General features: G+C 43.7%; 6 protein-coding genes across 6 annotated transcripts; 3 read left to right on the forward strand and 3 right to left on the reverse strand.

Moving 5' to 3' along the window:
- Positions 1-1,312: 1,312 nt before the first annotated feature.
- Positions 1,313-2,276, forward strand: PCOAH_00030330 (Uncharacterized protein; the record flags this gene model as incomplete). Its single annotated transcript, XM_020059834.1, has 3 exons — positions 1,313-1,436; positions 1,534-2,100; positions 2,212-2,276. The coding sequence occupies 3 exons, from the start codon at positions 1,313-1,315 to the stop codon at positions 2,274-2,276; spliced, it is 756 nt and encodes a 251-aa protein (XP_019915331.1).
- Positions 2,277-2,725: 449 nt separating this feature from the next.
- PCOAH_00030340 (Uncharacterized protein) lies at positions 2,726-3,541 on the reverse strand (the record flags this gene model as incomplete). The annotated part of the gene is made up of 1 exon (XM_020059835.1): positions 2,726-3,541. One exon carries the CDS (start codon positions 3,539-3,541, stop codon positions 2,726-2,728), a length of 816 nt encoding a protein of 271 aa, XP_019915491.1.
- Positions 3,542-4,221: 680 nt separating this feature from the next.
- PCOAH_00030350 (Uncharacterized protein) lies at positions 4,222-5,082 on the reverse strand (the record flags this gene model as incomplete). The annotated part of the gene is made up of 1 exon (XM_020059836.1): positions 4,222-5,082. The coding sequence occupies one exon, from the start codon at positions 5,080-5,082 to the stop codon at positions 4,222-4,224; it is 861 nt and encodes a 286-aa protein (XP_019915345.1).
- Positions 5,083-5,597: 515 nt separating this feature from the next.
- PCOAH_00030360 (Uncharacterized protein) lies at positions 5,598-9,467 on the forward strand (the record flags this gene model as incomplete). The annotated part of the gene is made up of 1 exon (XM_020059837.1): positions 5,598-9,467. One exon carries the CDS (start codon positions 5,598-5,600, stop codon positions 9,465-9,467), a length of 3,870 nt encoding a protein of 1,289 aa, XP_019915342.1.
- A 982-nt stretch (positions 9,468-10,449) lies between these two features.
- On the forward strand, positions 10,450-11,214 carry PCOAH_00030370 (Orotate phosphoribosyltransferase; the record flags this gene model as incomplete). The annotated part of the gene is made up of 1 exon (XM_020059838.1): positions 10,450-11,214. The coding sequence occupies one exon, from the start codon at positions 10,450-10,452 to the stop codon at positions 11,212-11,214; it is 765 nt and encodes a 254-aa protein (XP_019915429.1).
- Positions 11,215-12,162: 948 nt separating this feature from the next.
- On the reverse strand, positions 12,163-13,832 carry PCOAH_00030380 (Uncharacterized protein; the record flags this gene model as incomplete). The annotated part of the gene is made up of 6 exons (XM_020059839.1): positions 12,163-12,471; positions 12,586-12,661; positions 12,816-12,879; positions 12,988-13,083; positions 13,382-13,454; positions 13,757-13,832. 6 exons carry the CDS (start codon positions 13,768-13,770, stop codon positions 12,192-12,194), a joined length of 603 nt encoding a protein of 200 aa, XP_019915244.1.
- Between the last annotated feature and the right edge of the window lie 1,932 nt (positions 13,833-15,764).

The raw sequence follows: 15,764 nt of genomic DNA on the forward strand, positions 1-15,764 counted from the left end.
GTCCGATGAGAACGCTCTTCCCTACCTTTGTGGTCATAGGTGGACGCTCTACCAACTTCTGACCCGTGTGGCCCTTATTCTGCGCCGAGGAGAAGATAAACGTGGATCATCCCTGGAGCAGACACTGCATTGGTCGCACGGTCCTGCAGAGGAGACTTCCCCTCCAGTGCAGCTGGGGTTATTTACTCTGCTATAGGATATTGCGCTTTATTTCGCTGCGTTTCATTTATTGCTTTTTTTTTCCTTTCCGTTTTTGGCTCTTCCCCCTGGTGGAGACATACCCCCCCGGAGCGGCTCATTCACGACCTGTGAGCCCACCGAGTGGAGGTATTCCCCGTCCGGATGACAGCCTCCTTGGGTAGGAACTCCCTTAAACAACTAAGGAAGTATCTACAAAGCTAGCACATAAAAATAATTACCATTTCGGTAAAAAAAAAAAAAAAAAAAAAAAAAACAGCCTGTGCTTTTGCCTCAATTTATGAAAGCAAAATGAGGGGCAAAGGAAAAGGCGACAAAAGTTGACCTACAAGAACGAGCGAACAGAACGTCACCCCCTGCATACAAGTTATTCTTTTCTACTTTATTTATTTTATTTTTTTTTTTTTTTCACACCAAGTCAACAGTGTATTATACACTTGGTGAAGCGAACATACATTGGTAGGAAATAACCTCCCTTGGGGATTCCCCTAAAACGGGGAGGGAGAGAGGCTACTTTTGTTTCCCCCCGTTGGAAGGAGTCACGGTGCTGTCACCTCAGCGTGCCCGCTGCAGTGCATTTGGCCTTCCGGTTAGGCGCCCACCCCATGTGCTGCGTTGCAAAAAGCCATTTCGCGTCTGTGTATGCTTTTCCCTCCACGCCTGAAAATATGCGAACGGGTGGAATTTTCTCCACCAAAAAAAAAAAAAAAAAATGAATAAACAGGTGACTATTATTTATTTTTATTTTTTTTGGTTATTTTTTTGGTTATTTTTTTGGTTTTCCTTTTTCCAAACTTGCCGCTTCTCAGCAACGCAGTGTAATTTATTCGCGCAGCATTTTTCCCACGCGGATTTGTCTGTGCATGCAATCGCGATAGCGGCGTTGTATCGTGACGGTGTGCGGTTGGGCGGTCTCTAACTGAGTGGACAGATCGCTGGACGGACCCAAGGACAGGTCAACCGCTCACCATCGCACACACGGGGGTGAACACTTCCCTCCTCCACCCCCCTTGCAGAGCGATTAAACAGGGGAGGGAAGGCACAGAAAATACACGCACAGATTGAAGATCAAAGGTTTCCTTACCGCTTCACCCCGCAACAGAACCTCCCCAAAATGACGACGAACCAGAATGCCGCCATTTTCAGTAGCGATCTGCAGACCTTTATCGTCACCAAGTATGACCCGTTGCTCACCATCGTGAAGGAACTAAATGATAAGCTTCAAAACTCGGAAAAAGGTACTGTTAGAGAGGGGAGGGCACACACGGTTGCATATCCACACGGTCGTGTAACCGTTGCGTAACCACCGATTAACCACTGTTTTACCACCCGCAGACAAGTACCGCCTGGAGAAGAGGCTGATGAAATTGGAGAGACAAGTGGTCGTCCTGCTAGACAAACTAGAAGTAACAGACATAACCATCGACCGGGAGGGAAGAGAAAACAAAGTGGAAAAAAAAATACACCAGCAAATAGAGAACGAAGAAAACTTGCTAACCCCATGGTTATTCTCCTGCCAGATGGGGACCCCTTTATCCTCCCTACAAGTGCTCCTCGAATTTAGTAACAAAAATACAATCGAGTTAAACGTGAGGTTATGGAAGAGAGAAGAAGATATGTGGGTAAATTTTTTGCAACTTATTTCGTCAAGCGATAAGAATTATTTACCTCAGTCACTAACCTTATTGGACTTAAGGAAAGCAACGAGGAAATGTCTCTTAACCATCTGCACCAGTGAGGTGTTAGTCGTTTTAAGAAATGTTCCAGGGAAGTCTCAGGCTATTTACAACACGGCCACGATGACGCTCGTTGCTATTTTGGCCTCCGCCATTTATGAGGCTTGGAAGAGGATTGAGCTCACCGACCCGGTTTCCCTTGGCAGGGTGGTCCTCGTGCTGGACGGTAAGTTCATCCATTAGGTGGGACGAACAGAAGGCTAACGTCGAATTGGTTTGTTCCCCATTATCTGGATGCATACCTCCCCCATTTGTTCTTTGCACCACCCCTTCGCAGGAGAAGATGTCGGATCGAGACTACGAGCTGGAAACAAGAAACTCAAAATAGAGCCCCTGAATTAGCACCCCATATATACACACTCTCCATGTGTGTTCGTTCTTTTTTCGTTTGTAGTGACAAATACACATGTGCCATTTGTTCCTTTTTTTTTTGTGACCCTGCGGGGTGGGTGGGTAACCGAAGAGAAAAGCATTTTTTTTTTAATTGAATTTTTAAAAAGGCTTCCCCCATTTGAGGTGCCACTTTGAGTTCGTTGCCACTGTGAACCACCACCTTGGTTCCAATTTCGTTGCCTCCACCGGACTTTTTTTTTTTTTTTTGGTAAACCGTCTTTACAAGCATTTGGGCAGTTTGCCCGGTTTGAGTTCAAACTGCACGGGGAGAAGCGCACACACGTGTAGATGCGCACGGGGGGCGTACTCCCCAGCTGAAACCACCATCACACGTATTAACACATCACGTCTTAACGGGGACACACACATACATATATATATATATATATTCGCACCCTTCACACGATGAACAGCTGAAAGTTGGAGACGCCCCAGGAAACGCTTTTCGGGTCATCGACCTGAATGGTGGTGCCAAACTCCACAATGAGTTTGCTCGAGTTGTGGGGTATAACCACATCTATCACGGAGCTGAATTTCGACTCACCAGTGGCACTGCCACAAATGTTCACTGCATTTTCCAGACCAACCTGGGAATGGCTATCTGTCCAGACGTAGAAAAGATCCTCCTGATCATCCCTTCCAACTTTTAAATAAGCCGTATGAAAATTCCACTCATCAATGAAATGGAAGTTTGCCTTAATTCGAATCTGCGTATGACTTGGGATATTCACAAACGTTTTGCGAATCCTACCCTTCGAGAGCTTTCCATAGCCACCTAACAAATTGACTCCACCACATATAGACGTGAAGTTGTTAAAGTTATCACCTGACCACCCGTTGGTACTTTCACTGCTACTGAACGTCTCGTGCACAATCATTTGGAATTGGTTTACATGGCGCACCTTAAATGTTCCATCGATGGTTAATGCCTTCACAACTAGGTCCTGGTTTAGGAGGTTCATATTATCGTGCTCATCGATACTTATGATTGGCTTGTTTTTCCTACTTATTATAAACTGCCCTAACGGGTTCAGCCCCATCTTGTATTCTACTTCTTTACTCTGGAAAAGGATGCCATTTTCTTTGTTACCTTTGGAGGAAATTTTGAGGTTCGCCACGGTTAGGCTGCCCTTCACGGAGATGTCGTTTTCGCTGCGCACTTGGGCGCCCAACAGGGGCAGCAGTACTGCAATGCGGAGGAGCCTACGCAGCATTGTGATCACGGGGCGGACGGTAAAACAAACACAATTGAGGGGGGAGTCGCTAATCTGATCAGCCAGGGGGAAAAGGCAACCAAACGGAAGCAATGACATGCACGGAGTGACTGCAACGTGAAGGAAAAGACTTAACGCGGTGGAAACACTCCCTTGAATAAATCACAACACGGAATGGAGGAAAAACTGTCAGAAAGAAAAAATGTGTGAAAAATAAGTAGTTATTGCTTTCATCATAAATACATGAACAGGTGAGTGCCTCTCGAGCGGATTGTACGTACACAACACGGTGCACCCTCACATCATAGGCTCTTCCCCAAAGTTGCTTCTTCACATATAAGAAGACGTCCCTAGCTGTTCCTTTCCCTTCTTTCGGTCAATCACATGTGGGAAACATCGATTGGTGCCCCTTTTGTCATTCCCCAAGTGGAGGAACATTACAATGGCATGTTCACTCCACCAGTTGGACAACCATTTGGGGTCCCTTCAAACATGTAGAGCAAAACACTAACCACCACTGTTCCATGTGTGCAAATTTGCACACGCAAAAAAAAAAAATATGAACAAAAAAAAATTATGAACAGGAAAAAAAAAAAAAAAAAAAAAAACGGACAAATGGCTAGCTGCCATAGTTGCAAAAGTTTAAACGCATACTCCCCACTGGAGGAGTGCCTACCAACTCAAGGAAGGTCACATTCAGCGATGACTCTATAGTACGAAGTTGCCGAGTCTGTGTCCATTTCGAGGAACTGTATTTTATTGGGAACGACCCGCTCATTTTGCAGTTTGGACAAGTTGAAGTCGGCGTAATAGTCGGGGAAAATCTGGGGCTTCCTGTTGGCGTATATTTTTCTCAGGTAGGAGTTTTTCATGATGGTCACGTGGGGGGTTATTTGTTCTTTGTCTGCGCATTGGTGTGTGCTGGGGGGGGCTGCACCTTTGTCGGTTGGGTTCGTTACACTTTTTTCGATTGCGCCGCTTGGGCGCTTCTTCTCCCGGGCTTCCTCCTTACCCTTGTGGTTGCTGAAGATGTGTATGTCCCTCTTGGCGAAGGAGTCCCTCAGGAGAGCTGTCATATTCACTATATACTTCCGGCTGTCCTCCTGCAGCCCTGCATACAAAACGTCGTTCCGAAACGTTTCCAATGTGTCGAACGAAATGGCTTGATGATTGAGCTTTTTAATTTTTTCCATGGCTTCGTGGAAGGCCTCCTTGGAGGACTCCATTTGGGACTTCTTCACGTGTAAAATGAGGAGAGATATGTGAAACTTGTTTCTTTCAATTGCACATTCTTTGAGAATTTCAAATTTCGAAGCGACGTGGTTTTGCACTTTGAGCAATTCTTCCACTAAGGCTTTGTTCCCTGACAGGGGGATGCACACAAAATAGTTGGGCCTCACGTTTTTCATTTTGCTGTTTTTTTCCATCTCGTTGAGGCTGCCGTGGTGGCTGCATTTCTTGTGGTAGCTCTTGTGATGGTTCCTCCGGACGATGCTGCTATGCAGTATTAAATAATTTAAGATGCTTTTTCTTACATTCATTTGTTGTTTTTTTGAAGTTGTTGTGCATTTTTTTTTTATGTCACTCCGGTTTTGCCAAAATGGTGGGCATTCCGGTGTGCCGCTTGTTCTAGTCACATAGGGGTGGGAAGAAGCGCGTCAAAACGGTTCACCATTTTTTTTAAACATCTACAGTGGGGAAGTACAACGACCGGTGAGCGGCCTTGTTCTGGCGTAGTTGCATTTTCGCTCCGCTCCCCCGTTTGCCTCGCAAAAGCGGCACAACGGAATGTTATGTTGTGGTATGTTGTTTGACGCGATCATTCCCCCTTTATGAAGCAAATGGAAAGCAACTAACCTGACCTGACTGACCTGTCCATCGGCACGCTTTTTTTGCGGGTGTAGGTTCACACCTGAAACAGCCAGAATGGCGTGGAAGCACGAACAGTCTGCAAGTGCTTGGCACCCCTTCCGCTGAAGCATACACCCCTGTATTGTTAAAAGCAAGGTGAGAAATAATCAGCCAAATTGAAGGTATACTTTTTTTTTTCCTTTTTATGGCGGCGTATCACCCGTTGTGTCCCCTTCTGCAACGAGGTGTCATTGCCGGTCAGGTAAAAAAAAGGGGTGACCAATTTCACCGAGCTTTTGTAATAAGCAGCCGAGTAGGTGGAACAAAGAAACAGAAGAAGCTAAGCTCCAAAACGGCGAAACATATCAACTATGTGTTCGAGAAGAAGAAAAAGGCGGATGAGGAAAGAAGCTTTAATATAATAAAGAGGAGGAAGCTGAAGGATGTGCCTTCTTCCCAGTTTCACTTCATTTGCCACCTTAAACATGGGGAAGTGCAATCTGCGCAAAGGGGGAGCGTTTCGCTGCTAAGGGGGGCTCTTCCTCCCTCGGGGCAGGCACAGCTTCCCTGGGGAGAGATTACCCCCAATGGGGAAGCAACAATTGGGGAAGACGACCCAATTGGTGAATTGCTCCCAATTGGGGAGAACAGCACTACTGTGAAAAACAGCACTGCTGAGGAGGCGTTCCGATTCTTCCCGCGCGGAACAATCCGGCAAGACAGGAGAGAGAAAGACCTCAAGAACGCGACCGCGCTGAGCAGCATCGTCCATTTGGGGAGGAACAAAGACATTTGCAACACCTATCTTAGAGCCAGCCTAATGAATATATACCACGAGGAAAACCACAACCACGCAATCCTAAAAATGATGAAGGAATTACAACGCACACACAGTTATATGAACAGCCGACAGGTGAGTTTAATTATTTACAACCTCTACCAGTACTTCTTCATCCAAGTAGTAAAACAAATTTACGGAAAGGATAACCCTTCTAACTATGAATGGTACTTAAGGTTATTTTACGTTGTTGACGATGGGTTTTTTGTGACCCCCCCGAATAAGGGGGAGACGTACCAAAGTGATATGCCGGTGGATAACAGCTTGATGAGAAATCTCCTCATAACGTTATGGAGAAATGTGAAAACGCACATGCATTGTGAAGATGACCTGAACACACTAAACAGGATCGCTTTCGTTTACTCATACTTCTCTGTGAAGGACAATGCCCTTATGGAATTACTCATTCGTAAAATTTTCCAATGCATGGACATGAAAAAAAATAAAAATATAAAATATTTTTCGCTAGCTGCTTTGGCCCTCGAAAAGTGGGAATTATACAGCGTCAAGTTCATGCATGCGTACTCCTCCCTTGTGACAAAGACAATTGACAAGTTGACAAAGAAAGGGGAAGACTTGCTCATAAACCGGAAGAAGAAGAAAAAAAAAACGAAATTAAAACATGTTAACCTGTTCGATGTGCACAAAAAGGAGAAAAAAAAATTGCCACTCATCAGTTTGAAAGACATTCTGACTTACTTGTATGTGCTGAACAGGAACGACGTGAAGGACAATCACTTTGTTGAAAGGATCCTACGATACGCAAGCTTGTTCTGGAGAGATGACTGCAGACCACAGGCATGTAACCCCGGGGAATGTGTCTCCCTATCTGTGAACAAAAAAAAGGAAAGCTTCAACGCTGATACTGTTTCGCAAAAGAATATGCTCCTAACAAGCCCCGCATTCCGTAGCGCCCTCTATGCAAATAGGAAACGACACAAAAACAGGAGTAACATGTTGACGCTTTATGCATTGTATAGAATTAGTAAGCGTGCTGCCCGTCGAAGAGAGACGCCCCTAAGTTGCTTTGCAAATCGAGTTTGGCTGCACGGGAATGGAGAGGAGGGAGGAGAAAGCAACTTACCGATGCGTAAGGAGCCGGTCCAGCTAAGCATAAGTAGTTGGAAGAACGGCCCGTGTGATAACACGCCCAACGAGAACAGGAGTGCATTTTCCCCAGCCGATTATGGGCCCGAGTCCACTGTCTTCATCAACAAGCAGCGCACGTGGGTAAGTTTCTACAAAAAGGAGGTCATTCCCATGGCAATTTTTCTTCACCACCTGACTCAGTATGATTACGCATTTTTAAAAAAAAAAGATGACTTTTTAAAATTGACAAAACTGTACAGGGATGTACTCCTCAAGAGTGACCTTACGAATCTTCACTTTTTTTACACCCACAAGATTGTAAGCGTTGTCAGAGACGCAGATATATGTAGCAATTTCCTAACCACGTTGTACACCTCTGCTCTCCACAAATGCAGAAGATATATTTCTTTAAAAAATGCGGGCGTATTATCCGACGTGTGTGCTCAGAACGTATGTGCTTATGTTGTGATCCTCTACATACAAGTTTTGAAAAATAAAATAAAAGACGACCCCTTGACCGAAGCGTTAAGTGAGTTCTTGGTCAAATTTTTTTCAACGTGTCGGCCTGAACAAGTCACCCCTCAATTTTTAATCCCTCCTCTGAAGCTGCTAAGCATGTTAAACTCCCCACGTGAAGACAACCGTTACGTTGTACCGAAGACTGTGGACATAACAAATGGAGTAACAAACAAGGGGAACAATGTGGATGAGCTCCCATCCTGCAATACGAACGACCAAATCGATGAACAACAAAACAACGTTAAGTCAAACGGACAACAAAATGCGTTACCATCACGTAAGACCAATTTGCAACTTTTAAACGTAGCAATTTTGACAATTTTAAAAGGGCTAAACTGGAACAACGTGGATAATTTTTTTCTGCTCAAAAGTTACAAATATATGAACAGACTAGCTGGACAGAAAAAAAAAGCAAAGTTTTGTATGAACATGGTCAGGCAAAAAAATCATTCCTTGTGCAGCAAAATAACCCACACGGTGAAGGAAAAAATGAGCGGCTTCAATTGCGAAGAATTGATGAAGGTCTACCTCTATAGCGGAAACAACTTTAAAAGGAGAACTATCCTCTTGAGGAACCTCTTTACAAATTTGTTGCTGTCAAATGGGGGGATTGTTCACAGAGGGGATAACAACTTTTTTATGTTGTTTTTTAAAACCGCCTTAACGCATTTGCACCTGAATGAAGTGGGAAAAAAAAAAAAAAGAAATATATATTTTTTTAAAAATTCGAATGATGTAATGAACAAACTGATGGTGCTAAGTAGGACTTATATTTGCACACATGTGGACAGCATGCGGAGGAAGCACGTGTACTCACTAATCATGCACAGTCTTCTCTATTTATATTCACTTTTGCAAAAAGGAAAAAATGAGATGAATTACCATTCTATGAAAGGCAACCCTATTGCGCGAATCCTTGTGGATATTGCGAGCACCACGTTGAAGAGGTGGACTTTTATGAACGACGAAAGGAGTCTACTCATTTACGTGTGTCTACTTTGCTTTCGCAACATGGCGAGGAAAAATAAAAAAATAAAAAATATATTTTTTAACAAAAATGATGATAAGCATTTTGTAGGAAATTTGTTAAAAGTGTATGCAGAACAAGTTGAACAAATCTGCCTCTCCGAGTTTGACCGTCCCGCCACAACGTATACGAACCCCTTGCTGCTTTTCCTTTTACTTAAACACAAAATAGTTTTACGTCACCATAGGAGCAGGAAAGATATGCGAATTGTACAAAGACTGGTCGGAAGTGGAACCCCACTTCACCGCCTCATACTGAACACAGCAAGTGACACACAATTAATGCAAGTTATCCTTTATGCGATAACGAAAAATTATTCCATCCTAATGGAGGAAGACCTTTTGGACGATTTGCATTTGCGCACAAGTACAGTGCAGGAGGAGCCAACTCGGAACAGCACGACTTCCCCTTCCCACTTGTCAACACAAAATAACCCCGGAGACGTAAGCGAATGGGTTGAACTGATAAAGCGCATGTCAACTTGTGAAGATCACCATTTGGATAAAAGCATCCTTTGTAATTTTGTTGCACGTAAGAAGTCCGTGGAGCAGGCTATAAAAGTCGCATTAAGCATGAACGTGTCGGAAACGTTTTGTTGGTAGAGCATGGCGCGGGGGTGCAGACTCGTGGATCTCTCACTGTGGAATACGCCCCCCAACCAACCTTTTGGCTGAACCGCTCATTTAGGTTCTGCGAATTGGCGCGTTGGCCCTCCCCCGCAGTTCGTGGACAATTTGTAGTTTTTTTTTTTTTTTTTTTTTGCCACTCTGCATCAACTTCTTGCCCAAGTTATTTTTTTTGGTTTCCCGTCGCGTGCATGCGCGTATGCCTGTGCAGAACGGCAACTCGGCAGCTGAAACTGCAGAGAAAGGGAACAGACCTGCCCGACAACCCGCTACTCGTATACGTACTTGCGGCGTATTCACGCATATCCACCCCCCATATCGATACCCGATTCCTAACTCTGATGGGTGTTGTTACCGCGCTTATCTCATGTTAGAGTGATACTGTGCCCCCCGTTTGAAAAAAAAAAATCTAACCAAAAAATTAAAAAAAATATGAACAGTTAAAAAAAAAAAAAAAAAAAATCTAGCCAAAAGGTTTAAAAAAATATGAACAAGTCATAAAAAAAAAACATATATATAATATACATTTATAGAAGATAACATTTACGAGCGGTGGATCTTCCTCAAAGGGTTGCTTTTCTTCCACTTCCAGATGGTGTAGAAAAAGCAGAAGGAAAACGGGCGTAAATAAACGCGTGGCCACGAGGAACATACAGAAGAGTGTACCTAGATATAGATAGATTCAGAGGAAATACTCTGTTTATTAGCAGCTGCAAGCACAGATTTTTTCATAGATTTTTTTGACCAAGGAGAGCAGGCGTTTTTGCAAGCTGTTCATTCGATTATTTGTTTGTATATTCCGATAAGGGTTACCTTGTGCCAACCCTTTTTTTTCCTCGCATTTAGAAAAATACACCAAGTGATTCACCCCCCTCCCCTGGCATATCAGCCCCAGTCGTTCAAATTGAAGATATAGGTAAAGTAACTTTTTTTTGTTGTCTGGAAAATACTCAACAAAATGGAAGGAGAGAAAAGTATTAACCAAACGAACTATCCCAGTGATGAAGATTTACACAAAAAATATGTCCAGCTTCGAGAATGCATCGAACTGGAAAAAGATGACGTGGACAGCTGTCACGTGAAGGAAATGAAAAAATTGCTGATCACAGCTTTGTTAAAATATAAGGCCATAAAATTTGGTGATTTTATTTTAAAATCAAAGAGAAAATCAAAATATTTTTTTTCAAGTGGAGTATTAAATAACATCGTTTCTGCACACATTATTTCGTTTTTAATTTCTCATTTAATTTTAAAGGAAAAAATTCCCTTTGATTATTTGTTGGGGGCATCTTATAAGGGCATTCCAATAGCAACCCTAACTAGCCACTTCTTATTCCAGTCAAATAAATTTTCAAATGTTTTTTACCTGTACGATAGAAAGGAAAAAAAAGATTATGGTGACAAGACGCTCATTGTGGGGAACTTGGACGAAGAAGTTAATGGCGATGTACACAATGCGAAGGAAGACAAAAGCGAAAAAAAGGTAATCATAATTGACGACGTCTTTACCTGTGGCACTGCCTTGACGGAGATAATGAACAAGCTAAAGTCATACCCCAACTTGAAGGTTGTCGCTTTCATCGTTTTACTTAACCGAAATGAGTACGAACTGAATGAGCACAATGAAAAGGTGTATTTCAAAGATTTGTTTGAGCAGAAACTGAATATCCCTCTTTACAGCATTCTCAGTTACAACGAGGACCTGGAACCTCTCATGGGGTAGACGTCAAACCGTTGGCCATCGCTCCCCCCCGGGGCGGTTCACACATTTCACAATTCTTCAAACGCAAAAAAGTATTTGGAAAATATAATTTGTCCGTGCAGAAATATGCACATGAGTGTTTTGTACCCCCCGCACTGCCCAGGTGCGCCCGGGCACAGGAATGCACACAAAAATGTGCAAGCCCATGTGTTTCCCATGTGTAGGCCCACATACAGGTGAACAAAGAACAACTGGCACAAATAAATACAGCGTGGTGAGTACCAAGACAGGAAAAAATGAAAAGCTTATTAGGCAAAAAAGAAATAAAATAAATAAATATAATAAATAAATATAGTAAATAAAATGGTGAACATAAAACATGAAGGGGAAGATGGGGTGATGCAAAAAAAAAAAAAAAAAAAAAAAAAAAAAATGATTGATAAACAAAAATTTTAAATTAGTGAATCATTAGGTTAGGAAAAGAAAAAAAACTATCCTCATAATTACTGCACTTTAGCACGTGCAGGTGCCCGAATTGGCTATGTACGAGGGCACTTACGTGTGTACAACCGTGGGCCATCTCACATGGACATGTTTTGATGCACATACTGCGCAGCGTCATATCGGCATATATATTTGCTCCTGCCGAGCTCCATTTTTTAAAACATATAAAAATCTTTTGCAAACGTGAAAAGGAGGGGCAATGGAGTCTGATCTTCTGTACCATTCCTTGGGGTCCACGCAATACATGACTTGGAAAAAAAAAGGGGGGGAAAAACCCGGCGAGACGCAGCAGAACGAAGCATAACCTGGTGACGTAGGCGAAGTGAAGACGGAAGACTCGACGAAGGCGCATCATTCAACGATTTACATTTGAATGTTAACCGATCCTTCTTGCATGTCCACTTTTCCATTCCCGCTGGAACCCATCGGACCCACGTGCACATTACACACTATACATAATATACTGCACAGCGCGCACTTTTATGGTCCCCACTTCAGCAGCACTTCTTTTTGTTATCCTTTATCGGCTTGGCGTTCAAATTAATGTTGGCCCTTCCCTTTTGCTGGTTCTCCAGCTGAGATTTATTTTTTATTTCATGCGCCATGGTTTTAAAGGCTTGTTCCACGTTGTGGGCTATTTTGGCTGAAGTCTCCAAAAACTGAATGTTGCAGCTGTCAGCTAGCTCTTTTCCTTCTTCGTAACTCACATTGCGGTCGTTCTTTAAATCAATTTTGTTTCCTATGAGGATCTTCTGCACGTCCTCCGATGCGTACCTGCGAGGGGGAAAGAAACGGTAGGTCGGCACGTAAGTGGATACGCGTGGAAATGGAGCGAAAACATCCGCGCAGATGGATATACTGGTAAAGAAGCACTCCCCTTGGACTTACTTTTCTATCTCGATTATCCAATTTTTCACATTGTTGAAGCTGTCCCGGTCGGTCACGTCGTACACTATGATGATACCTGTAATTGGGGGGGAAGGTGTAGTTGGCGGTACGTGTGTATCTGGTTTTGCCTATGTAATTGTCTGCAGGAACACACCTCTCAGCGTCCAGGAGGTGCACCATTTGCGCGGCAACATCTGCACAACATAGTATTTTTAAAAAATGAGTGGTACCTTGGGCTCCCCTATAATAGGAAGACGTGATCGTCCTGAATCGCTCTTGTCCAGCTGTGTCCCACTGTAGTTGTTAGGGAAAAAAGAAATCGTTACATAAGTGATTTTATGGTGGTAGCGACTTTGGATATGGCCTTGGCGCAAAGGGGTGGCTAGCCAAATGTTAACTCACTATTTGCAGTTTTATAATTTTGTCCTCAATTTCTATCGTCTTTATTTTAAAGTCCACTCCGATTGTGCTGATGTAACTGTCCGTGTAGGTATCATCCTGCAAGGGGGGAAAAAGAAGCAGCGTTGTTATTACGTCATTACCAATTTTTCAACAAGCCATGCGGTTCCACACCACGACAAAATTCGGTGCAACGTTTGTTTGGCCATTCTCTCTTTCGAAACGATTAATTAGGTATATTTTTATCTGCCCCTTTTGCTCTTTGCATAGGAGGGGAAGTGAGGAGGCCCAATGTGGATGCCTCTCACAGGGGTGTAACTATGCACGAGAAATGAGGTAAGCACGCCCATGCGCCTGGGCATATTCAGATTGCTCTCTCTTGACACTCGGGCATTACGGCAAAACGAAGGAGCAAACAAGACTTCCCAACGCCACTGTCTCCAATTAGTAAAATTTTAAATAAACTATCACTGTGAAGGGGGGGGTAGAGGTGAAGCAAAAATGATGAGGAAGGGGGAAGTACATTGGGAGTGGTGTGATTCAGGAAGCCCTATACATCTGTGACGAGTCAGCTGTCCCAATGAGGCGGGGGAGGGATGGCTCATGCACTGAGGTGTAAGCCACATATAAGACCACGCATAAAAGGACACCACATGAGACGTGCGTCATGCAACACACAAAAGAGGGAGCCGACACCATCACGTGCATGCACCGCCCGAGTGGCACCCCTCAATTTAGCGCAAGAGAGGTACAATGAAGCGCGAACACGTACTAGCTATCATTCATTTTGGGATGCCTAATCTTCTATATGAATGGAAAGGAAACTTTTGCAAAGCTCACGGTGGGAAATTGGTGGGGGTACAAAAAAATAAAAAAAAAGAAAGAAATTTTGAAAAAAAAAAAAAAAATAATAAAATAATCCTCAATGAAGGAGGGCACAAATCTGTTCACATGTGGTGGGGGGACATACATGATGCATACGCATTAGCGTTTTTATCTGAATAAATGAACGGGAGGTGGCTCAATGGCATTGGTCCATCATACGTGCTGCTCAGAAAAAACGCTAATATGGGGGTGGGGAGGGAAAATACGCAAAGAAAAAAGAACGAACGGGTAAGCGAACGAAGGGGTAAGGCTAAAACAAATGGGAAAATCGATAAACCAGAAGAGCGCAAAGAAAAATGCGAACGCGAATGCTAGTGCGAACATGCATGTCAGCATTAATGCAAAGGAAGAATTAAACGCAGAGTGAAGATATAAACCCGGGACGGGCAACGAGCATACGTCAGCTACGTAAACATGGGCTTGAAACGGTTCAGCGTTTTTTTTTTCCTTTTTTTCGTTCTTATAAAAAAAAAAAAAAACAGCTTTCGCGCTGGTGCGGCATATGTATTGTATACATAGAGGGGAAAAAAAAAAACGAAGCAGCAGAGCGGCGAAAGGACTGGATGACGGAGTTAACAAATTCGAGTGGTCAGCGACGAGCTACCAGTGACCAATGACAAATGGGAAATGACCATTGACCGGTGGACGAGTCACCGCGATGGGGACGGCGGGACGAAACAAAATTACAAGTGCCTTCTAAACAGAAAAAAAAAAAAAAAAAAAAAAAAACAGAACGGTTTTCCCCAAGGAAGGCGTCCCCAAATGTAACCCATTGTATGACCGGACAGTTTAAAAAAAAAAAAAAAAAACGCAGTCATGATTTAAAATGATTGCATGCTGCACATTTAAGCTGATGGTTCGTCACAGACATGAAAAAATATGAAGGGAGAATAAAAAAGGATGTCCCCTGCCCCTCAGCAGAATGGACATGGAAGTGCGGTCATGTTAATGAGCATGCGTACGTACCAACGTATACCTGTGTATGCTTGCTGCGACAGGGGGGGATACATCCATCCGCATGACGTAAGAGGAACTCCCTTCTGGAAGGGTGACTTAAAGAACGGGTGATACTTCGACTAGTTCGCAACGCTGCACTGTGCATGTACCTACATGTGTGCACGCGAACACGAACGCGCGTTTAGTTTCTCCTCGTAAGTCGATTAAAACCAACGGCGACGGTCAACTGAGGGAGCATGCCGCACTTAGGTGTCCTATTCTTAGGCGAAACGATTAACGACGCACACGCGGCAGGGTGCGCTGCATGGTAGGAGCTGTGATCTAGTGACTTTCTCGACCGTCCGTGTAGAACGTGCGAAACGTTTCGCGGACCCTCTAGGTGCGAATGTTTGATCACCCTAAGGGGGCACCATTCTTAAGACAGTGGAGGGGCAACACCGATGTTTGTATAAGTTGCATAGGTTTCTTCACACAAATGAGGTCACCTCAGTCGATTTACCTTCCCTCCCTGACAGAGTGATTATGTGTAGGCAACGGGGGGAGAACAAACATGATGCTCTCAAACTGAGTGCAATAGGCTAAACAAACGAAATGGAGCACGTCCCCCTCGTTGCTGCTCCTTGGTATGGTGATGGGCAGACTGGTAACCGCGTCAACCGCTGCCGATGGTGAAGCCCGCCCACAAATGGGAAATAAACGCATTCGAACGGTTTCAAAAAAGGTGTTTGCTCCTCCGCCGGGGGGAATATTCTCCAATTGGTAGGTCAACGCTGACTTTCCTTTGTCCCTCCGTTTGATTCGTTACACTTTCTTTTACCTGACTCACGGGTGTATAAATTAGTCCCCTTTTGTGTGCACTTTTTTTTTTTTTTTTCATTCCAAATGGCTAGCTGAGATCAGCCTTAAAAGTCTAATGCGTTGTCATCAAAAGGGACGGA

This window comes from Plasmodium coatneyi, chromosome 10 (assembly GCF_001680005.1).
Source record: "Plasmodium coatneyi strain Hackeri chromosome 10, complete sequence".
Taxonomy (NCBI): domain Eukaryota; phylum Apicomplexa; class Aconoidasida; order Haemosporida; family Plasmodiidae; genus Plasmodium; species Plasmodium coatneyi.